The sequence below is a fragment of the Salmo trutta genome, chromosome 6, assembly GCF_901001165.1.
Source record: "Salmo trutta chromosome 6, fSalTru1.1, whole genome shotgun sequence".
Taxonomy (NCBI): domain Eukaryota; kingdom Metazoa; phylum Chordata; class Actinopteri; order Salmoniformes; family Salmonidae; genus Salmo; species Salmo trutta.
In genome coordinates this window covers 18,158,766-18,182,695 of record NC_042962.1, presented here as the reverse complement: position 1 = coordinate 18,182,695, position 23,930 = coordinate 18,158,766, and the positions used below count along the sequence as shown (strand labels likewise).

Below are 23,930 nucleotides of genomic sequence, written 5' to 3'. Positions count from 1 at the left end.
ATGTTCAGTGGAAATTGTAAAACTTGTGATTTGTGCTTAGTTGTATGGTTTTATTAAACTTCGAAATCAATTTTTATTTTTATTTTTTTGTTTACTTTTTACAGTAAAATCTTGTCCTGAAAATATCTTATTTGGCATACTATTACTAAGTCGTTCAATTCTTTGGAGAAAAAGTCCTGAAACCATAGCAACCCACGGAAAACAATGCAAAGGGAAATGGGATACCCAGTCAGTTGCACAACTGAATGCATTCAACTGAAATGTGTCTAGTGCGTTTTAACCCAACGCCTTAATCGACATGCATGTCATCGGCACCCAGAGAGCAGTTGTTCTTGCCTTTGTTCAAGGGCAGAACGGCAGATTTTACTACCTTAGGGATTCGAACCAGCAACCTTTTGGTTACTACCTCAACACTCTTAACCGCTAGGCTACCTGCCATCGGACAGTATAATTGGGAAACGTGTTCGGGCCCAAATGGAGACAAAACGCATGAAAGCTACTTTATCTAATTTCCTCTTTGGCGTTCATTTGCACAGAATGATCAAATCCCCTTGTTATCTTGAAAATATGCATCTGAGCATTTTTATGATTGCTCTGTACAGTGCATCTGTCAGGAATGCAGAGATGTTGTTTGCTGTGCATTCCTTTTCTTTTGGGTGACGTCGAGTAAAGCGAACCATGTGGGATTTGTGCTTCTCTCCCCTTCGAGTCTCCGTACAAATACTGAGGGGTTCAGCAAGTAGAGAACTCAAGTTCAGCACACTGCGCTCTTGTGCTGAGGAATCTGTCAATTTCCAGAGGTCGTTGAACTGGCATCACTTGCGTTGGTTTGGCAGAATGTGAGGGGGGAGCTGAGAGAGAAAGTCCACTTTTTTATCTGCAGGCTCTGATTACAGAGGAAGTCTGGGATGAATGAGCCATGGCTAGGAACAGGATTTATTGTTTTCATATTTTTTAAAATCTGATAATTAGTCTCCTTTTCCATGTGAGTCAGACCGAAACACCCTTTTCAAGAGATACTTTCACATCACAAGTCTGTGTTTGATAGAATTGTATATTTTTGTCTTGTTTCCTACGCTCTCTTTTTATGCCAGCAGCCGAGCATAACAACAGTTCTATGGAGCCTGCCCCCTCTGAGTATTTCTATCTGCAGAGCTACGCAGGGCCTCGCCAACACGCACCAAGTAAGGCGTGTGAGCCCTATCTCACTGGGCTGCATCCAAGTGGTCCCCGTTTGACCTACGAGTTGCTATGCGGAAACCAAACATTCTGACTCTCCAACATAACTAGTAAAGACTTGGACTTCTCTGTCTAGTACTCTGAAATACAGAGGGTGGAGGTCCTGTGTCATACTGGAACTTTGAAAAGTATCACGTTTTCTCCCCTATTCAGTTAAACAGATGTAGGGTCTAGCTTCCCTGAACCTCCTTCAGCTGTTCGTCACCTACACAGACAAACTGCATTGTCAAAATATCTACGTCGATCTCTCTTGTACTCATTCACTCACTCACTCTTGCATGGAACACTGCACATGTAGTGCAGTGAGTGCAAAAGGTCACATTTGGCTCTTGGCATGGTTTTTACGGCTCAAACGGAGGCTCCAGAGGGTTTTCATTCACTCTCTGAAGTTCCACAGGCCAGGCTATAAATGTAGGCTAGTAGCCGCCCTCCCCTCTCTCTGCTGTACCACCACACTAGTAAAATCACAAGCTCTAATTACCCCCAATGTAAAGGGAAGTGACTGACTGACTGACTGGCATCCCTTATTTTTGTCAGCTCACAAATAAGTTACTTGGTGTGTTGCATCTATTGACAGGAGGTGTAGGGTCGATTCCTTAAACAGATGTTGAACGCACAGTTTTGCAGCACAGTGCGAAATGTAAAAGCAGGATCATGGTCATTGTCTACTAGCATGCATGCATCAGGAATGATCAGTCTCACAATTGGTTTGTCATAGGAATGTTTAGTGCAACGGTACCTTGGATATATTGTCCCTTGTCCGTGCAAAGCCTGATCACAGCTGCTTGCCGTCACATGGTATACAGCACCTCCGCGCCAAGCTCCCCCAATTTACAACATGCTTAGAATACGTTTCACTACATAGATCAATCACTCACTGTCAGTACGCTTGGCCAGCAGTGCACAGCTGTGTTATGTGACAAAATTAGTTACTCTGTCACAGTGCTACAGTACATACTCGCAATACCACCTCCCTCGTCTCACTGTCTGCAATCATCGTTGTCTCAGTGAGACTTACTAGTCTAGACGCATCCTAATTGAGCGCCGTTGTGGCCGTAAAGACAGACGGATGTAGTATAATTATGGCGTGGAAGTGAGTTAGTTTATGAAAGAGCTTGGAAGACACAGTGAACGAGGAAGCGGCGTATCTTGTAGTGGTGAATCTCCCCGTCGCTCGGACGTCTCATCCATCATCATTTGGCGGCAGTGAGAGGACGGAGACTGCCTGCCATCCCTCACGTCTTCTTAGCGGCCCGCTCAGGAGGCCGTTCCATCTGATTTCACATCCCCCTTACCTGGTGCTACGCTATTCACGTCTTCCTTCTGCTATCACACGGCCGCTGTGTTGTTTTATAGCTTCGTTGAGACAAAGAGGAAGTTGCTCTGTAACAACAGGGACGCCTGGTTTCACCCCCTCTTGAATCTGTTTTAATGACTGCTTCTACACATGTTGCAGCAAATGGTACAGTCTATATGTCAAACACTTAGCTTCCTCTATTGCTAGTCCTATGGTGATTGGTTCATTGTATTTAAGCCAGTACTCTTTTGGCCCTCCCGGGGTACATGGCCCATCTAGATTTCCACATTTCTGCGTTTTGCCCCATGGCCTTGGAGGAAAGTAGCGACAAGTGATTTAGCCCCTTTTGAACCTGGCTAATGAATTATATGGCCACTTTGATCCGAGAGGACCCAGGTAATCACAGGGGACTGCCGAAATGATGGTAAGATGGAGCCTGCTAAATTGGTTTTCTCCCTCCCTGTGGATGGATGGACGGTGGCTGGGGATGGCCAAAAAAGGCATTGGAAGAGGGTAAAGCCATTGACGGCGTGCTGAGGCTGCTAAAACCAGACTGCTATTTGCAATGTCTCCTATCCCATTGTGTAGAAATGGGATTCTTCTTCTCCCCGTTCCTCGGACTCTGTCCCATCTCTGCTGGGTCGTGTACACTGCTGCTACGTTTCCATTAGTAGGATGTCCGCTCGGCTGATCAAGTATATCTCCCAGCTGGGAGGTGGGGTGGAGGGGGAGAGTATCGAGCGAGTGGCCTCCTGGTGCATAAAGTGAATGGTTGGCAATGGGCTGCCAGAGTTTGTGAGAAGCTCGATGTGAGCATAATATGATTAATTACTTCTGCTGTTCGGGTCAATGGGCCAGCGTTTAAACCGTGGGTCACCACTCAGCCTAATGCATTTTAGATTCTCACCCTTATTGATAGAGAAATAATGAAGTAATGAAAAGCCAAACGCTCCCGTCAACGTTTCAACGATTATATGGTCTGAGAGGTAGTCTCCCAAGGTTTACAGAAAATGGCTGGCAGATGATGCGGAAACTTATGGTAGAATAGATTTAGAAATTCCACAACTGCAGTGTAGTGGAACAGCGATGGGTAGTTCCCAGTCTCTACATTTCAAGAGTAAAAACATTGATACAATTTCAGATTTTTTACAAGAAGTCCAGTGAAACTGATTCCGTATGGAACTAAACTCTTAAAAGCTGTTAGCTCTTAATACATTAGAACAACCCCGACGTGAACCATGTCAGATGGTATCATTAAGTATAAAATGACACCTTTCAAAATAGCCAGTCGGTTGATGACATTGAAAATGACTGAGCGTGCCATAACTTGAGAAATGCACAACTATTACAATGTTCTCTAATGAAACACATTTAAAGAGGGGTTGATGCAGCTGACAGACTTTCCCCCTCAAATTGTAATGAAGAGAACGGTCTTCATCTACTGAGATGGACATGAGAGGAAAGGGGATACCGAGTCAGTTGTACAACTGAATGCCTTCAACTGAAATGTCTTCCGTATTTAACCCAACCCTTCTGAATCAGAGGTGCGGGGGCTGCCTTAATCGACATCCACGTCTTCGGCGTCCGGGAAACAGTGGGTTAACTGCCTTGCTCAAGGGCAGAACGACAGATTTGACCTCGTAGGGTCCTGTATGCAGTGGTGGAAAAAGTACCCAATTGTCATACTTGAGTAAATGTCTTGCTAGGTGACAGGTTAAATGGGTTACAGGGTAAATGGGTTACAGGGTAAGTGGGTGACAGGGTAAATGTAAATTTTCTTTAGGAATGTAGTGAAGTAAAAGTTGTCAAATAAAAATAGATTTTTTTTTTTTTAATTACCTATCTGTACTTTACTAAGTAGTACTTTAAAGTATTTTTACTTAAGTACTTTACACCACTGCCTGTATGGCCAGTGGAATATGAGGTTGACTCGGAGCCATTCCTTTATCCCCCTGGGATCCCGCTCCCTTGTTGTTCTCCCAAATTATTTTGGGATTATCCTAATCTCCCTGACCTGGAGGTGGTCTGTTGTACTTGAGTTGAGGCTCGAAACTGAGGGCCTACCGTTCTGGCTGTTTGAGCGCTCTCTGCTGATGAAGGTACTGTAGATTGCAGCATGTGACATGCCCCTGTTGTTGATCTGTGATTTCCTCTTTGAACAGAGCCGCTGCAAATATTTTGGACCTTAGCTCACAGCCTGGCTGTACCACAGGGCCCAGTGCAATTCAGTGCCCCAGGGGCCCGTATACCGTTTGTAATGCTCTGATTCCAGAAAACGTGTGGTGAGAAGCACAGGGTATAAAGCTCTTGTCTTGTTTTTGTCTAGTCTTCCCAGAGAGTTATAACTTTGTGTTAGGCTGAGTTGCTGCGGCGACGCGCGAGAGACAGTTTATCGCGGTTGCTCAGGAGTCATAAACGCATCGATGCAGAGATTGATGCATTTAATTCCCCCCGACTGTTTATTTTTTTTATTTCTGGCACCAGGCTGCTATCTGGATCTGGAGCAAGCTGGGGCAATACACGGCCTGACCAGCATCTCTCCTCCCCAATGGAAGACGTTAATCAGGGAAATCTCCCTGCCTCCTTATTGGTTTTCCTCTAGAAGGAGAGATGACATTGGGAGAAAGCGAGAGAATAGTATTCTGCAACTGATGATGACATGTAAATTGACCGCATTTTTAAAAGCCTTTCTAAAGGCCTCCCAAACTAAGCGTCATTCTCTTCAGACAGCCCATTCTGACAGAGCTAAGAAGGGTCCTCGACACCTGGCTAGCTCCCTCAGATAAATAAGGCCGCAATGGGCCCATCAGTCCCAAACGGGTTTAGCAGCAGGATTCTCAGGGCTCAGGCTCGTATCGGTGGCACAGCCGGGGAGAGAGAGTGGAGAGATAGCAGGCATCAGGTTTTAAATTACCTGAGATTGCTTTTGTGCCTGGTGTCCTCTGGGGGCTGAGGGGAAGACAAGATGCTCATAAAGCCAGGAACAGGCCACAAGGGACCACCAAGCCCAAATGCACACTCTGGGGTTTCCCCTCACCTGAGTGGACCGGGTGTTAGAGGCCATGTAATTGCCCAGCTGGGATGGGGTAGGAGGATGGTATTATTTCTACCATCTCTGTGTGGAATTACCTGTTATAGGAAGCTGTTACTGGTGAAACAGGCGCTGCTAGGATAGGGGATGGGTACGAACCACATCTGCTCAGGCCTTGCATTGTTCAATTTATCAGGACACAAGCAGGTAGGCTTATGGGTATGACTCCTTATCAAGAACTGCCATTGCACTTTTTTTGTTGTTGTGGTGATGGGCATCACATGTATAGTTTGCTTGTTTTGGAAGTTTTTCTCAATACTGTTGGTGTGTCATAGATTTATCAGGCAACAAAAGTGGCAGTTTTAGTCAGACAAATGCACAAACTTTCCAGAATTATAAAAAAGAACAAAGTGAACCACATATCCTCTGTTTAAGAATACCTACTGTAGTGGTACACCGGGTCCAACAATAAAAGCCCTTTTAAGGAAAAACTTTGGGGAGGAATGGGTTCCATCATGAGGAGGAGGATTATTGATTGTGGCCGGTGGCTCATTGCCATGAAAAGACTGATGGAGTTTTAAAAATGCACAGCATATCAGACTATAAAGGCCAATGGAGCGCCTCTCACACAGAAATCTGAAATATTTACCACATAAATCTTGTACCGGCTTTAGTGTAGCTTTGGTCTGTTTGCTTGTTTTCTTTTTTCTTGAAAGGCAGAGAAGATGACCGGGAAGAAGCATTATCGATCGAGGAGGATGGAGGGAGATGGGGTCCTTTGAGGCCCCGTCAGACCCTTTCATGTACACCCCAATGTCTCGCTAAAGTATTGCTCACTCATTTGCAGAGGGATCAATTCAACTGGCTGTCCACACTGTTTACATTTACTGTTTTGCCAGACTGGCTCTGGAGAGTAGGGTTGGGCGGGATCCAGATGTTCATATAGTCATACTATCCTTCTCTCATCCCGGGATTTATGGTATTACTGGTTTAGTACACAAGGGGCGCCCAAACAAAACGCTAAAAAGCCCATAGTGCTAATATAATTTGCACAAGTAATAGTGAATGGAGGCTGCTAGCTAAATATGCCATCAAGTGCAAATGAAAATCAACAACTTGCAAAGACCGGCAATCCAGCTCATGAAGTTATACATATATAGGTAGGAGCTAGCAAATGTCATTTTTGGTGAGTTTAGACATTTCCAAGTGAATGTGAACGAGAGTCATTGTGCAAATTAAGATTTTTATTTTAAATGTTAATTTTTTTGACTCCCTTTATTTGACTCCCTTTTTCTCCCCAAATTCGATCGAATTACGATCTTGTCTCAACTCTGAAACTCCCCAACTGGCTCGGGAGAGGCGATGGTCGAGTCATGCGTCCTCCAAAACATGACCCGCCAAACCGTGTTTCTTAACACCCGCCCACTTAACCCGGAAGCCAGCTGCACCAATATGTCGGAGGAAACACTGTTCAATGGACGACCGAAGTCAGCCTGCAGGCGCCCGGCCCGCCACAAGGAGTCACTAGAGCGGGATGACCCAAGTAAATAATAAATTAAGAAAGTTTTGACACATCCTTATCTGAAGGAAGAACAGTACTGGGTCTGGAGCAGCATGTCTACACTCTGTCTGTATTGTAATCGGTATTGAAAAATCATCCCGTGGCTATTTGCAAATACCTCCATATATGGTATACTGCCCAAGCCTACTAGAGAGCCACTGAAGGGGAGAGCAGAGGGGTTGTCTGTGCATCCCTCTGCCTTCTGTGTGCATGTGCGTACGCATACATACAGTGCCTTCAGGAAGTATTCACACAATTTGACTTTTTCCAATTTTGTTGTGTTACAGACTGAATTTAAAATGGTTTAAATTAAAATGTTGTCACTGGCCTACACACAATCCCCATCATGTCAAAGTGGAATTGTTTTTCGATTTTTATTTTTTATAAATTAATTAAAAGTTAAAAGCTGCAATGTCTTGAGTCAATAAGCATATAACCCCTTTGTTTTGGCAAGCTTAAATACGTTCAGGAGTAAACATTTGCTTAGCAAGTCACATAATAAGTTGCATGGACTCAATCTGTGTGCAATAATTGTGTTTAGCATGATTTTTGAATGACTACTTCTGTACTCAACACCTACAATTATCTGTAAGTGAATTTCAAACACAGGTTCAACCGCAAAGACCAGGGAGGTTTTCCAATGCCTCGCTAAGCAGGGCACCTATTGGCAGATTGAACATTTTAAAAAAGAAGACATTGAATATCCCTTTGAGCATGGTGAAGTTATTAATTACACTTTGGATGGTGTAGCAATAGAGTCACTACAAAGATACAAGCTTCCTTCCTAACTCAGTTGCCAGAGAGGAAGAAAACCATTTAGGGATTTCACCACCATGCAAATGGTGACTTAAACACATTTACAGAGTTAAATGGCTGTGATAGGAGGAAGCCGAGGATGTATCAACAACATTGTAGTTACGCCACAATACTAACCTAATTGACAGAGTTAAAAGAAGGAAGCCTGTTCAGATTAAAAATGTCAACATGCATCCAGTTTGCAACAAGGCACCAAAGTAAAACTGCAAAATGTGGCAAAGCAATTCAATTTTTGTTCTGAATACAAAGTTTTATGTTTGGGGCAAAACCAACCCATCACGGAGTACCGTTCTTCATATTTTCAAGCATAGTGGTGGCTGCATCATGTCATGCTTGTCATCTGCAAGGACTAGGCAGTTTTGTCGGATAAAAGTAAACAGAATAGAGCTAAACAAAATCCTAGAGAAAGACGTGGTTGTCTGCTTTCCAACAGACACTGGGAGACACATTCACCTTTCAGCAGGACGATAAGCTAAAACACAAGGCCAAATATACACGAGGAGCTTACCAAGACATTGAATGTTCCTGAATGGCCTAGTTACAGTTTTGACTTGAATCTCACCTTGTAATGCAACAAAATGTGGAAAAAGTCAAGGTGTGTGTGAATACTTTCTGAAGACGCTGTGTTCTAAAGATCTGTTGTTGTGTTGTCATCTGTGTCTTGCTACACCAAACAAAATGGGAGGTGATGGAGTGAAGTTGAGTTAAATTGCTATTCGCAGTACAATGCCAAGACCAACAGTCTGGGACTAAACACCTCCCTCTGCAACTGGATCCTGGACTTCCTGTTCACCCACGACTGCGTGGCCAAGCACGACTCCAACACCATCATTAAGTTTGCTGACGACAACAGTGGAAGGCCTGATCACCAACGAGACAGTCTATTGGGAGGTCAGTGACCTGGCAGTGTGGTGTTAGGACAACAACCTCTCCCTCAATGTGAGCAAGACAAAGGAGATGGTCGTGGACTACAGGAAAAGGAGGGCTTAACACACCCTCATTACATCGACAGGGCTGTAGTGGAGCGGGGTCGAGAGTTTCAAGTTCCTTGATGTCCACATCACCAACAAACTATCATTGTGAAAACACACCAAGACAGTCATGAAGAGGGCACGACAACTCCTTTTCCTTCTCAGGAGACTGAAAAGATTTGGCATGTGTCCCCAGATCCTCAAGTAGTTCAACAGCTGCACCATCGAGAGCATCCTGACCGGTTGCATCACCGCCTGGTATGGTAACTGTTTGGCATCCGACCATAAGGCGCTACAGAGGGTAGTGCGTATGGCCCAATACATCATTGGGGCCAAGCTTCCTGCCATCCAGGACCTATATACTAGGCGGTGTTAGAGGAAGACCCCAAAAATTGTCCGATTCCAGTCACCCAAGTCATAGACTGTTCTCTCTGCTATCGCATGGCAAGTGCTACCGGAGCGCCAAGTCTATGTCCAAAAGGCTCCTTAACAGCTTCTACCCCCAAGCCATAAGACTTCTGAACATAGTCACTTTACAACCTACGTACATGTACAAATGACCTCAACTAACCTGTACCCCCGCACATTGACTCGGTATCGATAACCCCTGTATTTAGCCTCGTTATTGTTATATAATCTTATTGTTTTTATAATTTTTTTTACTTTAGTTTATTTAGAAAATATTTTCTTGAACTGCATTGTTGGTTAAGGGCTTGTAAGTAAGCAATTCACGGTATTGTTGTGTTTGGTGGGTGTGACATAATGCATTGGTCGCCTTCAAATAAAAAATGGTATGCCTCTTGGCATCATTTTAATGTCATGGTGTCAAAGCAAATTGCAGGAACCCAAGAACAATCCACCAGGGATGTCTGGTCTTTGTCCAGGCCATTCAAAGCAGGGCCTCGGACACATGCAGTACCATCCCTCTTACATTAGAGCAGACCTGAGTTGTTGCCAGAAGAGTGACCAGAGCGCATGGCCCTATTGAATTACATTACATGACCAGTATCAATAGCAGACAGCATTGAATAGAAAAGGTTTAAAAACACAGTAGCGCAAAATGACCCTTAAAATATCTCATCATCAATAGAGACTAACTACCCTGCCACAGGTAGGATATCAAACTTAAGCAGCTGCGAGAACATTACCTTTCAGTTTGTAGTCTCTCTGTCCGCCTCATATCAGCGGGTCATTATTAAACCGGTGAACTGCCCACACCGCCAAATAGTAAATGTGTGTTTACCTCCCCCTCGTCAAAATATAATCACAGCGTTGTAATCTTAACCCCCGAAACAGCGTGTTCCGGGGGATAAGGCCCTGCGACCCGCCGTCTGCGTCTGCCGATAACGGGAGGAGCGAGATTTTAAAAACTGTTGCTCCTCACCGCTGAGTCATTTTTAAAATGGCACTATCCAGTTTCCCCATGGGGAAGGGAAGAGCAGCTTTTTTCAGAGGGGTGAATAGAATGGGCTAAATATCATTGTTGCTGAATGTTTCCACCTCTCTCTACATTCTGTGCGTGTGGATTTAATGGCTCGACGCGGGTCCAAGTAAATTGATTCTACCATCGTGGGGTAAGGACACAGTGGCGGGCCACCAGTGGCGATGAATGAAAGAGCTATCGCCGGCAAGTCACTCTCCCCGCTCGCTGACTGCACTAGCACCACGCTGCTTCCAGTCATTTCAATAGAGAACACAACCTCACATTCACTGGCTATTTTTTTTTCTCTCCCTTTGATATGGAGCTGTGTATGTGTTTTTTTGTGTGTGTGTGTGTTTTTTTTGTGTGTGTGCGCTGCAGATGCAGCAGTGTAAACAGCAGAATAGGCCTAAGCATCTCTCTTCCTGACTACCGATCTGTGTTTCGTGTGCCATCAGTTGAATGTTCTCAGTGTTATTTCATATTACCAACATGTAGGTGTGACATGGTACACTAACTGATTAGCATTGCCTGCTTGGTCTTTGACCTAGTTGCAGTGTGCTACAAGGCACCTAATTGTTGACCGTGTTTAAATTGAGGCTTATGATCCTGTTGGAAATCCCCCCCCCTATAGTTTCCACTCTTTGATAGTCTCTGATGTTACCCTTTGAATCTCTGCTCTAGGATATGTTGTGTACAGTAGACATGACAATAACTTTCTCTCAGCACCAAAGACAACAAGCTTATCACTTCATCCTGTCTCTGAAAGCCCAAATGACTAGTTGTTCATATAGAAACGAAATGGCATCAGAAAGCAAAGATAATACACCCTTCTGTCAAAATCAGAGCAAAGCAGCTCAGAATGTTTTTTGTCGGTCTTGTTGCTGGCTTGTAGGCGATCAGTTTTCCCCCCGCACAGTACACAACGAACGCTTAAATTACATGCATCTCAGAGTCATTACATCTAAACCTTGACAAGATGTCAAAGCCCATGGTGTCGCTAAAATATATTTATCCGCCGTCTTTTCAAGGAATTGAATCACACCCGTGCAGCCAAAGAAACACTGCTTAAGGGTAAGCACATGGAAAGGCGGGGATTTACTCATTTCCTCTTTGAATATGGCAATACTGAGCTTTTTGCCTTGCTTTATTTCCTTCTTCCACGATATGTGGTTGATTTTTTTTTTTTTTTTTTTTTTTTTTTTTTTTTTTTTGCAAATCCTCTGTCAATTCACCAAATGTCACACTGGGTTCTGAATAATATGTGAGCGACGCTCTCAGCTGTACTTTTTATTTTATTACAAAGGCAGGCCTTTGTTCAAACACCTCAGAACTTGTTTATACACAGAGGACATTGCACATAGCAGCGTATTTATATTCTACCTGACCTGTTATATTCATGTAAGTGGAAGTTGAATCCAATCAAAGCCGGCTTCCCACCATGGCCACTGCCAGGTAGACAGATAATCGGTTAGAAGCAGTTGTGACAGGAAAATCTGAAAGTGTTCTCAGGACGGTTGTCAAGTTGCGGTAGAAGCTGAAGTGGTGGTGTTCCTCTGTCTGTGGTTGTCATAATGTCTGGTTTGCCTGTTACTATCAGGTGTGGGTGTGTGGTGAGCTTTTTGACAGCCTCATAGTGGTAGAGTTCCGATGGTAGCATGACCTGTAGTGGCTGTGATGACATTGGAAAGCCTATGCTACTGTACAACACTAGATAACCAAAAGTATGTGGACACCTGCTCGTCGAACATCTCATTCCAAAATCTTGGCCATTTAATATGGAGTTGGTCCCCCCCTTTGCTGCTATAACAGCCTCCAATCTTCTGGGAAGGCTTTCCGCTAGATAAAAAAAATAAAAATGTAATAGCTTTTTTTATTACCCATTTATCTCCTCAATTTCGTGATATCCAAATTGATAGTTAGTCTTGTCCCATCGCTACAACTCCTGGACTCGGGAGAGGCGAAGGTCGAGAACCGTGCGTCCTCCGAATCACGACCCTGCCAAGCCGCACTGCTTCTTGACACAATGCTCGCTTAACCCGGAAGCCAGCCGCACCAATGTGTGGGAGGAAACACCGTACACCTGGCGACCGTGTCAGCGTGCACTGCACCCGGCCCACCACAGGGGTCCCTAGTGCGCGATGGGATAAGGACATCCCTGCCGGCCAAACCCTCCTTTAACCTGGACGAAGCTGGGCCAATTGCGCGGCCGGCTGCGACAGAGCCTGGACTCTAACCCAGAATCTCTAGTGGCACAGCTAACACTGCGATAGACCACTGCGCCACTCGGGAGGCCTAGATGTTGGAACATTGCTGCGGGGACTTGCTTCGATTCAGCTACAAGAGCATTAGTGAGGTCAGGCACTGATGTTGGGCAATTAGGTCTGGCTCACAGTCGGTGTTCCAATTCATCCCAAAGTTGTTTGATGGGGTTGAGGTCAGGGCTCTATGCAGGCCAGTCAAGTTCTTCCACACAGGGTTCTGTATGGAACTAGCTTTGTGTACAGGGGCATTGTCATGCTGAAACAGGAAAGGTCCTTGCCCAAACTGTTGCCACAAAGTTGGAAGCACAGAATCATCTAGAATGTCCATTGTATGCTGTAGCGTTAAGATTTCCCTTCACTGGAACTAAGGAGTCTAGGCCAAACCATGAAAACAGCCCCAGACCATTATTCCTCCTCCACCAAACTTGGCACTATGCATTCGGGCAGGTAGCGTTCTCCTGGCATTCGCCAAACCCAGATTAGTCCATCAGACTGCCAGATTGTGAAGCGTGATTCATCACTCCAGAGAACGCGTTTCCACTGCTCCAGAGTTCTATGGCAGGGAGCTTTACACCACTACAGCCGACGCTTGGCATTGCGCGTGGTGATCTTAGGCTTGTGTGTGGCTGCTCGACCATGAAAACCCATTTCACGAAGCTCCCGATTTTTTTTATTTTTTATATTTAAAAAAAATATATTTTTTTTTATTATAATTTTTTTACAATTTTTTTTTAACAGTTATTGTGCTGACGTTGCTTCCAAAGGCAGTTTGGAACTCTGTAGTGAGTGTTGCAACCGAGGACTATTTTTACACGCTCCGCACTCGGCAGTCCAATTCTGTGAGCTTCTGTTGCCTACCACTTCACAGCTGAGCCGTTGTTGCTCCTAGACGTTTCCACTTCACACTAACAGCACTTACATTTGACCAGGGAAGCTCTAGCACGGCAGAAATTTGATGAACTGACTTGTTGGAAAGGTGGCATCCTATGACGGTGCCACGTTGAAAGTCACTGAGCTCTTCACTAAGACCATTCTAATGCCAATGTCTGAAATAGTCGAATCCGCTAATTTGAAGGGGTGTCCACATACATTTAGATGTATAGTGTATGTATTACTGCAGACAAAGCTACAGGAGTTCTATTCTATAATTTGCTTCCTTGTATTTTCTCTCTCTTTCTGCCAGTGTTGAATTTTTCTTTTTCTCTCCCACTCTTACATGAACTACACAGTATGCCTTATTGAATGTGTTGTGTTACTCCAGCACTGGTTCTAAATCCTATTTTGTTGTATTCCTCAGGTGACTGTAACTTTGAGGGGCCCTACACTGCATGCGGCTACAGCCAGGGTAAGGACGATGACTTTGAATGGGAGCAGGCTAACACCATGGAGAGGCCGTCGCCCAACCCCTGGATGCCCACAGGTCCGTCTTCATCCTCTTCTTCTTTCTCACCCCTCCCCCTCCCCATCCAAACAGAAAGCCCCTGAAAAACAGAGAACCCATTCAACCCAATGACCCACTCACTCAGCACTAAGCATTTGCTCTTATTGTATTATCAAGGGAACGTCTCCCAAAGAGAAAATCCCCCCCCACTGGGTATGACTGTGATCTCTTCTACAGATAAGGCGGTTCCTTTTGAATGTTTACTCTCTTAAACAAAACGTGGCAGATTTACGCTCTGCTCAGCACTGGGCTGTATTCAATGTCATTAGTCTCCCTTCGTTGGGCCCGCACCTCATCACCTCACTCCAATGGGGCAGCAATAGTCGCAGTGAAATGTTGTGCCAACGTTGAGAAATCGCTTAGTGATGGCACCCGCTTTGACCTTTCTAATGAGGTCTACAAGACAGTGGCTCTTCTGTGTGAGCAGAGGTTTCTGTGGATAGAATGAGCACAGGATGAAACGGTCAATAGTCTCCGACGGCACAGCCAGTGTGGATTCATCTATGGTATTCATGGAGGAATGATGTGTTTACAATGCCTCTGCAGGCCGGTTAGTGCTGGTTATTGATTAAAATCTAGCCCAATAGTTGTCAGAGGAAGATTTAGCTACACTAGAGATTAATGATGTCCAGGGTAATTATTATATATATTTTTTCATATACAGGGTTAACAAACGGCTTCCTTTTTAATCTGATGAATTTCCTGAACACAGTTTTAGTTGTGCAGTTTGTCCGTATGTAGCTGTGGCTTGAAATCTCCAACAATTTAATGTTTGATTTTGTAGGGCTATTGTCAGAGCCTATTTAGTAGATAAAATAGAATTAAAATGCTCTTTCATACATCATGTTTTAGTTGCCATTTCTGAAAGAAAAAAAAAACAAGAACCGCTTGTCAGATACTCTTAATTATTTCACATGAATTGAATCTCCTCCACAATGACATTGAAATGCATTTAAGAAATGTTCAATGCCTCTTTCATTTGCTGTACAATGAGCTCCCCCGGCACAGCATTGATCGCTTCCTCAATTTCAAACGGAAGAGTAATTGCCACAAAGGGAATCGATTAGCACCCTTTGATAATTGACTGAGGATGAAGAGGAGGCCACTCAGTCACTCGATAACAAAGGTGACGTCTTTGGACAAATGGACCCCTGTTTTCCCTCTTAAATCTGATAAATCAGAGGCCCAATTCGCATGAAAGCCGCATCTCTTCGCTCTCACTTTCTCTGCTCTCATCCAGCTTGCCAACTGACAGCCAGGCTAGAATGAATTACCTGGACATTTGCTAATTTCATCTCTTTCCCACCTACTCCACGTCCATCGTCCAATGCCCTCTCTGTCTGAGAAATGACCTGACAGAGCCAGGGAAGACAGGGAGGTGTTTACTTTGCCATTGGAAAGGTGATTTATGTGGCTACAATGGGGAGGCGGCGGAAGTTTAAAGCGTGGCTCGGCGGAGGGCTGTGACATACACAGTCAGGCCCTGGCTCCAGGACCTTTTTAATTGACGCCCGCTACGGCGACGGAACTCTGGTTGTGGCGGTCCAGAGGCCGCCGCATTAGCATCATATTGTTTTCCCTCAGGAGCATCCCCCCCCGTTATTGCCTTCTCTCAATATCCTTTGCTGTGATTTATACACCGGAGTATGTAGGTGCTGCGGAGAGCAATAAATCAAGCTTCTACCTTTAAAAAAAAAAAAATGGTTCTCACCTCACGCTGCATTGTTGTTGGCGGCCTGTTAGGGCGATGTCATGCGAACGTGTGAATGTTTTTTGGTATGGTAAATGCTCAAAGCTAATTTGAGCGCAACTGACAACTGTTTATATACATCTCTCTCTATGTATAACAGGTTACGTCAGTTGGGCCTGTGCCAGTCAGTATTACATATCCGTGAATGATTAAGGAGTGGCCTGTCGTAATAGTACGACTATATATTCTCCCTCTCATCTTACGAGAGAAGTTCTATATCCAAATGTTTCCACCAGGCCACATTACGTTATGTCTTGCTCATAGAAGCAATTCTATTTATATCCTGTCTGCCTTCCATCCAGGAGAGGACAGGGGGGTGGCTGTGTTCTCTGCTCTGGGAGTTAGAGTGCTAATTAAGAGCCATAAGAAGTCTTATGACCCCTGTTTGAGGAAGTGGGCCAAGCACGGCGAGGTCTCGGGAAAGGCACTTGAGGGCAAGAAGGACACAATGGCCACTGGCCTGACATGAAACCTAGGTCAGAATGACCTCTGACCCTGATGGCCCAATATAGCCACCGGCTGAGATGTAGGGAAAGGGTTGTAAGTGGGTGTAGCTACACCCTAGGGTGTCTTATAACATGTCAGAGGGACACACTGACTGGACACAATAGAACAGAGGTTATACGTGTCATGTTAGTATCTCAATCATCCTGACCTATGGCTCTGAGGCGTTTGAAGAGTGCCCAACAAGAGCTCAAACCCATCAACACAGCACGGCTCCTTGGATGAGGCTGGCCGTCAGAGTCAGTCTCAGAACTCACTGACTGGACCTCCCGATCTCCCAGTCTGTTGGCTATATCTGGTTACCAGACCTGCTGTCTTTCTGAGGCTTGAAATCATTTCCCACCTACTGCCATAACAGGTGAACAGCCACCAGTCCAGCCTTTGAACAGTCCCACTTTGTTGCTTTTAGGGTTTATCTATCCTGCTGCGTCTCTCTGAGATCCAACCAGCGCTAATGGCGTGGTAAATCCAAATACTCGACTTCGGACTTCCTCCATTAACAAAAGGATGGAGATGGAATTGACTCGGAGCTCTTCAATACAAGGTTGTAATGTGGTCAAGTAGCCCCGGAAAGTGTCCGACTGTCTCCCGCGTAGATAACGCAATTCTGAACCCATTACGTTTCTGTTGGCAATTCATCTTCGGCAAAACGTTACTGTTTGTTTCAGATGGACAACAGAAGTGGTGAGAAGTTTTCTCCTCATTTAACCTTCTGATGGCCACGTTGTAAACACGTCTGTAAAATCAAATCAAATGTTCCTTGGTGTCCACGAAAAGAACCAGCCTTAGTAAAAAATATATATATTTAAGACCGAAGGGGAGGAAAGTGGCTTCACTAATGGACAAACCACCTCTGCATTTGCTGGCGCGCCTTTTTAGATGACGTGTAAATGATGGACCCATATTCAGGTACAGCCCCCCATATCTAGGGAAACATAAGCTGGTGAATAATAGGCTCTCTGTCTGGGTGAGAGGCAAACCGTGAGTGGGCAAAACACAGACGTTCACACATCCCTTCCGTAACAGTCCCATCATGCATTACACCAACAAGTATCGCTTTGCAGCGTGACGGAGGGAACTCATTCTGAAATGGGATTATCGCACGCCACTACTCTCCTCATCCATCGACAGTCGAACGCAGAGAGATCTCACTGTCAGCAAACAGACTCCCGGTGTATCCAAACCCCCAGTAAAGTTGGCTGTACTGTGGAAACGTTAACCTGTGAGAGCGCAGTAGGGCTAAGTCAGATGACCGTGCTGTTCTGCTCTAATGAAAGAATCCTATTTTACTGCTGTGACTAGCGTGTTATTCCAGCTTTGTGTAATGCGAGCGCCACCGTGGAAAGAAGGTTAAAAGTGAATGACCCATGTAACTGCTGACCTAGCTGGCCTATCAGATCTGGGTTTACTGAGTTACTTCTTCCTTCAGTGTGTGTGGGAGCGGGGAGCATGTGATGTTGATGTTTTTTTTTTTTTCTTTCGCTCTACTCTTGCTCTCTCCCTCCCCCCTTTCGAAACCCAGATAATGTTCATAGTTTGCACAAATAAGGTAATTGCCTCAGTGCTGTGTGCAATTTGCACTCTCTCTTTCCTCGCACACCTCAAGTACTGTTAACTTTTTGGTTCTGAGATGAATGTCAATAATATTGTGTTTATATATACTGTATACTATATATACTGAACAAAAATATAAACGCAACATGTAAAGTGAAAGATGTCCATATGCACAAACAGCTTCTTTCTCAAAAATGTTGTGTACACATTTGTTTACATCCCTGTGAGTGAGAATTTCTCCTTTGCCAAGATAATCTGTCCACCTGACAGGTGTTGCATATCAAGAAGCTGATTAAACAGCATGATCATTACACAGGTGCAGCTCAAGCCACAGATGTCAAATTTTGAGGGTTTGTGCAGTTGGCATGTGGAAATGCAGGAATGTCCACCAGAGCTGTTGCCTGAGAATTTAATGTTCATTTCTCTACCATAAGCCACCTGACATTTAAAAAAAAAAAATAATAATTTGACAGTACGTCCAACTGGCCTCACAACCGCAGACCACATGTAAGCACGTCAGACTGGGACCTCCACACCCGGCTTCTTCACCTGCAGGATCTTCTGAGACCAGCAACCCGGACAGTTGCTGAAACTGGGGGTTTGCACAAACGGTCCAAAAAAACATCCCAGGGAAACTCATCGGCATGCTTGTCATCCTCACAAATGCTCACCTTCGATGGCCGCTGGCATGCTGGAGAAGTGTGCTCTTCACGGATTAATCCCGTTTTCAACTGTACCGGGCAGATGGCAGACAGCGTGTATGGTGTTGTGTGGGTGAGCGTTTGCTGATGTCAACATTGCGAACAGAGTGCCCCATTGTGGGGTTAAGGTATGGGCAGGCATAAGCTACGGACAACAAATACAATTGCATTTTATCGATGGCAATTTGAATGCACAGAGTTACCGTAATGAGATCCTGAGGCCCATTGCCGTGCTATTCGTCCGCCACCATCCCCTCATGTTTCAGCATGATAATGCACTGCCCATGTCGCAAGTATCTGTACACAATTCCTGGAAGCTGAAAATGTCCTAGTTCTTTCATGGCCTGCATACTCACCAGACATGTCACCCATTGAGCATGTTTGGGATGCTCTGAATCAAAGTACAAACGCGTGTTCCAGTTCCTGCCAATACCCAGCAACTTTGCACAGCAATTGATGAGGTGTGAGAAAACATTCCACTGGCCACAATCAACAGCCTGATCAACTCAATATGAAGGAGATGTCGTGCTGCATGAGGCAAATGGTGGTCACACCTGATACTGGGTGTTTCACAAACTGGATACTACCGTGCGCTGAGCACGCAAATTGGAGCACGGCAGGGTCGGCGTATGAGTCCAACTCAAAGTATGCGACACGGCGCAGGGAGGGCACTTGAATGCGTACTCCGTTTGTGTACATAATTTATTTTGAAGCACGCGTCGATGCAAGCTTCAATGGAAAGTATTCAAAGGATCATGATGTAACCACATAAAAAATGACTCACATTTTCTTGAAGTCAAAGACTGAAGCGAGAGAAAATACACTCCGACTTCGGAATTAAATGTTGCCTATTCACATCTCATATGTTGCCTGACTACAATATTTTACTTTGATACCTTTTAATAAATGCATGTTGTGTTAATGAACTGGTTAGCTAAACTTGGCCACAAAGAAATGTTAGTTAGCTACCTACGAAGAATTGACATCTACCGTGGATAACATTGATTTTAGGTCATTGTTGCCTGTTATACTATCTGGTTAGCTACGTTATTACTATTAACATAAATGTTTGCTTTGTGTGTATCTTGTTTCATCTATTGTCATTGTCCTGGCTAGAAGAAGGAAGGTTCAGTGAATGGGTAAGTAGATAGTAAGTCAATAGGCTTAACTGGCTGGCTAGCTAGCTATCCATGAATAATTATCATCACACATATCTAGCTGATAATTGTGAAGTAAAATGTTTTCTTTTGTGTATATATTGTTTTGTCTCTATTGTCATTGTCCTGGCTGGAAGAAGGGTCAGTGAATGGGGAGATGCAGCGTGAGGTAATTCAGTAGGGGGAGTGCGACTGCTTCTCAAATATGTTTTATGCGTTCTCCACACTCTCGTCCTCACAAGAATGTGCTCAAGAGAACGTCCTCGGAGAATGCACTTGGAGCATGAATGTGGAGCATGGTAGTATGCATATTGAGAAACACCCAATGCCTGGTTCTGATCCACTCCCCTATTCTGGTTCTGATCCACTCCCCTACCTTTTTTTTAAAGGTATCTGTGACCAACGGGTGCATATCTGTATTCCCAGTCAAATTCATTTATTTCAACTGACTGATTTCCTTTATGAACTGTAACTCAGTAAATTCTTTGAAATTGTTGCATGTTGCGTTTTATTTTTGTTCAGTGTATTTCTAAACAACTCCCCTTTTTTGTTTTGAAATGTACTGCTTTTACCTAGGCTGTATGGTATTTAGGCCTATTTGAACCGTTGTTATTGCAGCCAGCTCCAACAGGACTTTATAATATATATATATATATATATATCTCAAATCCAGATGTATATGGACCTGGGCAAGGTTTCGATTGATAAATGTTTTAATGTTTCTCATTCTAGACCCAATCCTGCCTCTCTTCTCTCCATGTTCATGACCTGATATGAACTGTCCAGGTCAGCAAATATCCAATCTGAGTCTGTCGAGACTCGCTCTGTGATTGGTTGGCAGTGACAGAGCTAAGAAGCTATTGTTTGTTTTTGTTTTTTCCCCCTCGCTACACAACTCCCCAATTCTGCTACTACGACAATTTAATTGCAAGGAGCATGTTTCCCCGGCTAAGCCCATGAAAAACAATAATCTGTGTTTAATACCTTTTTCCTGCGCTGCGACAGAGAAAAGAACCACTCCTTTCAGCAGAAAAGAGGCCTGGGCTTTGGCAGGGTATTACTGGCTCTGACTGTGGGCGGACTGTCAATAAACACACTACCTCAAATTAAATGTGGAAAAGAATATTTGCCATTCTTTCCAGGCTTTTTGTGTTATTATTTTTTCGGTTGATGCTCTTAAGCTTATAGTCACATCAAAAACAAGTACTGTACTTTTCTGATGTGGCTTGAGTATTTTCACTTAGTGCTAAAACAGACACAGTCTCTTAATAATGATTTTCCACGGTAATCTCGGTTAACTCTATTTTAATACCACACATGGCCTTACATGGATTTAGTTTAACATATTCAGATTAGTCCTTTTCCTCTCACCACTGTAATGGTTCGACCTTCAATGTTAACCCATATAAATAGCATTCGCTGCACTCAACTGTGCATCACACTGGCATCAATACATGTAAAGAGGGACAGAGAATAAATATGAAAATGTGTTTACTGCTGAATACACAATGATCTGCTTTGGGTTCCACCATCCGAGGCCTGCGGGATACGACCCTTATCAGTCACACTCGCTGCAGAAATGGGAGCTGCCAAGGCGACCACGACAGAGTATCCTGGCTCGCACCACAGATTGATTGGCTCCAACCAGAACTGTCCCTTAATTACAGTAGAGGGTGAAAGGCGACGGTGAGACAGACCGTTTTAAATGCACACTGCCTGGCCAGTAGACATGATTTATGAATCGTTATTATTCGAGGGGGCGACCAGAGTCTGCGTGGTGCTCCTGTTATTGATATTTTAAATATGGCTTGTTTGTTATCAGGGCAGACACAGCTGCTCCCAGTTCATCTATGCACAGAGACCTGCTTTCATGTGATCGACAATTCAAGTCGTTACGCGTCAAAGCGACCTCACAACCACATTCCTTCCATGCAGTATTGCGTATATCAGACACAGCAGTACACCTTCAAAAGCGGTGACTGAAATAATATGGCTGCCTACCTCCTGAGAATGGCTGGTTCTGTGGCTGGTTCTGTTGCTTGCACAATCTCTCCTCTGTGCTGTATATGCAAGGCCCAGACTCAGTAAGACAGTCTGAAGCGTCTGCCGCCTCTTTGCTCTGAAACTGAAACTAGAGCCCTTGTTTGTATCCACCACCCTGGATGTTAGGATTTGAATCAAATGGTGTCTAATAAACAAAGTCCGTCTTTGGAAGGAAACGCTGGACCCCAGCCTCCTTCATGTCAGTGATGACCGCCAATGTTTTGGAGCTGCAATCTGTCTGTGGGATCATTCATTGGACAGCTACTCACCAGTGTAGATGCAACATATTGCACCAAGTCTTTTGCTACAGGGCTGAAATTAAACCAGTGCATTACTGCATTTAAAGGCCTTGGATATCCAATCATGGTACTGTATACGTCACTCCTGCTTTTCAGGTTTGTCTGAAGTTTGTTCAGACGGTTGAACGATCCACAACTGTGGGCTACAGCATGACTTCACTACCTGCTGCTGTGTGTCACGGTTAGCCTGACCTCTGAACTCCATCACAGTGATCTGTCTGACTGTTCTAAAAGCCTTGTTACCAGTTACTGCCCTCTCTGTCAGCCCAAATGAATTCCCAGCAGTCTCGCTAACCCCCTGACGCACCGGGAACGGCGGCTAATTGCTCAGACAATGTTTGCAGAGACGACGGGTATCGTGTCCCTTGGCAAGGTTTCAGTGCTGCATTATGCAGAGCAGTGGGAGGAGAGGGGGTAGAGGGGGACCGGCGCATCCCCTGGGGAGGTGACATGATCCCCATGGTGGGGGCGAGGGGGAGTAATTGGGACCAGCGAGTGAATAAAGACAACTTTATTACATTACAGATGGGTCAAGGCACACAGCACAGCCCTTGCTCGGCGTTCAGATAGAGCTGCCTGCTCACGCCCCGTGTACACACACACACGCACACTGGGTTGTTTATCGGTTTACCTGCCCGTCTCTGTGATTAACACTGATCGCCACGCCGATGGCTCAAAACAGATTTCAGGCAGCTGTCATGCTTATGTCCCCATTATCACTCTAATTTGGGGGGTATGGGAGACTGTGGCTATGGCAGGAAAACATACTGTCCCCCATTACACCCCCCCCTCCCCCCTTGTTTTGTTCTGGTCAGGCCTAGTATAACCAGTTGAATTCTAATGACCTTGTTATTTTGATCCAACACAGAGGCGACGGATTCTATTTGTTTCCCATCTGTCTCATCAATTAGTACCTGAAGCTGAGTACTTCATACAGTGGGTGCTGTTACAAGAAGCCACAGTGGAATTAGAGTACGTGACTTGACTTCAGCAAGTTCCTTCATAGTTTTAGCTCAAACTTTAGTTCCAGCATGGTTTAAATAGGGTAGGCTAGTTTGATGGCTTAAACTGGTATACCACAATCTAATACCATTGGGAGAGGAACTGTTACCTAACCAATGCCATTGTTTACACATGTATATAGAGACATGTTTGTTTAAAAGCTTTGTGCTTAATTGTTATGTGGAGGTTAGCATAGCAAGGTTACGAATTGCCCTTGTTCATCCCTATGGTCTGGTTCTGATTGCTACCCTCGGCTCATTGCGGTGATCGGTTGGAGCCGGGCTGCGGTGCATGATGGGCACATGCTCCAGTGCCCCCCTGCATGGAAAAGCTGGATCCAGAGCAAGGCCCCCTTTTTGGTGATGTCATCACCACAGGCTGCCGTACCTACCGAGGCATGATTTAGATATCCAGCCAACCAGGCTCAGATCATCTCATGGGTCATCATGGCCTTCATCCATGTAGTCATCAAAGAACTCATCCCAAAATTCATCTGAAGATGGGTCTTGGGACTGGTCAACAACGTGGCTCATCCGTTCACTCAACTAAATTGGATTGTTTAATTGAAGGGAGAAGAGATTGATTAACTAAATTAAGGAATCGGTGAGCTCGTTTGCAGAAGCGATGATCGGTCTTTTTGAACAGACTGAGGACGGCCAGGTTTTGAAAGTTTCCTTTGAAGACGCGCTGCCAGACCATCCGTCTGAGGTTTCTTTGATGAGCATCTGTCAGTTTCTGGAACCAGGCATCTCGTTTGGCAGCTGAACAACCGAGTATCATTTATATAAAAACGGAGCATCGCTACACTGGATGCTTCTGAACCGGCGGGTTCATTTCTGTGTTAGAGGCTTATCGGTGTTGGCCACATGAGTGAGAGCAG

The 23,930-nt window shown here is 44.7% G+C and overlaps 1 protein-coding gene across 3 annotated transcripts in view; it reads left to right on the top strand.

Annotated features, from left to right (window-relative positions):
• The window catches only part of LOC115195565 (receptor-type tyrosine-protein phosphatase mu), a 310,061-nt gene that overhangs the window by 43,117 nt on the left and 243,014 nt on the right, over positions 1–23,930 (top strand). For all 3 annotated transcript variants that reach the window (XM_029755546.1, XM_029755547.1, XM_029755548.1), the window contains exon 2: positions 13,897–14,019. In XM_029755546.1, coding sequence (XP_029611406.1) covers positions 13,897–14,019 — 123 coding nt within the window. The remainder of the gene's footprint in view (positions 1–13,896; positions 14,020–23,930) is intronic.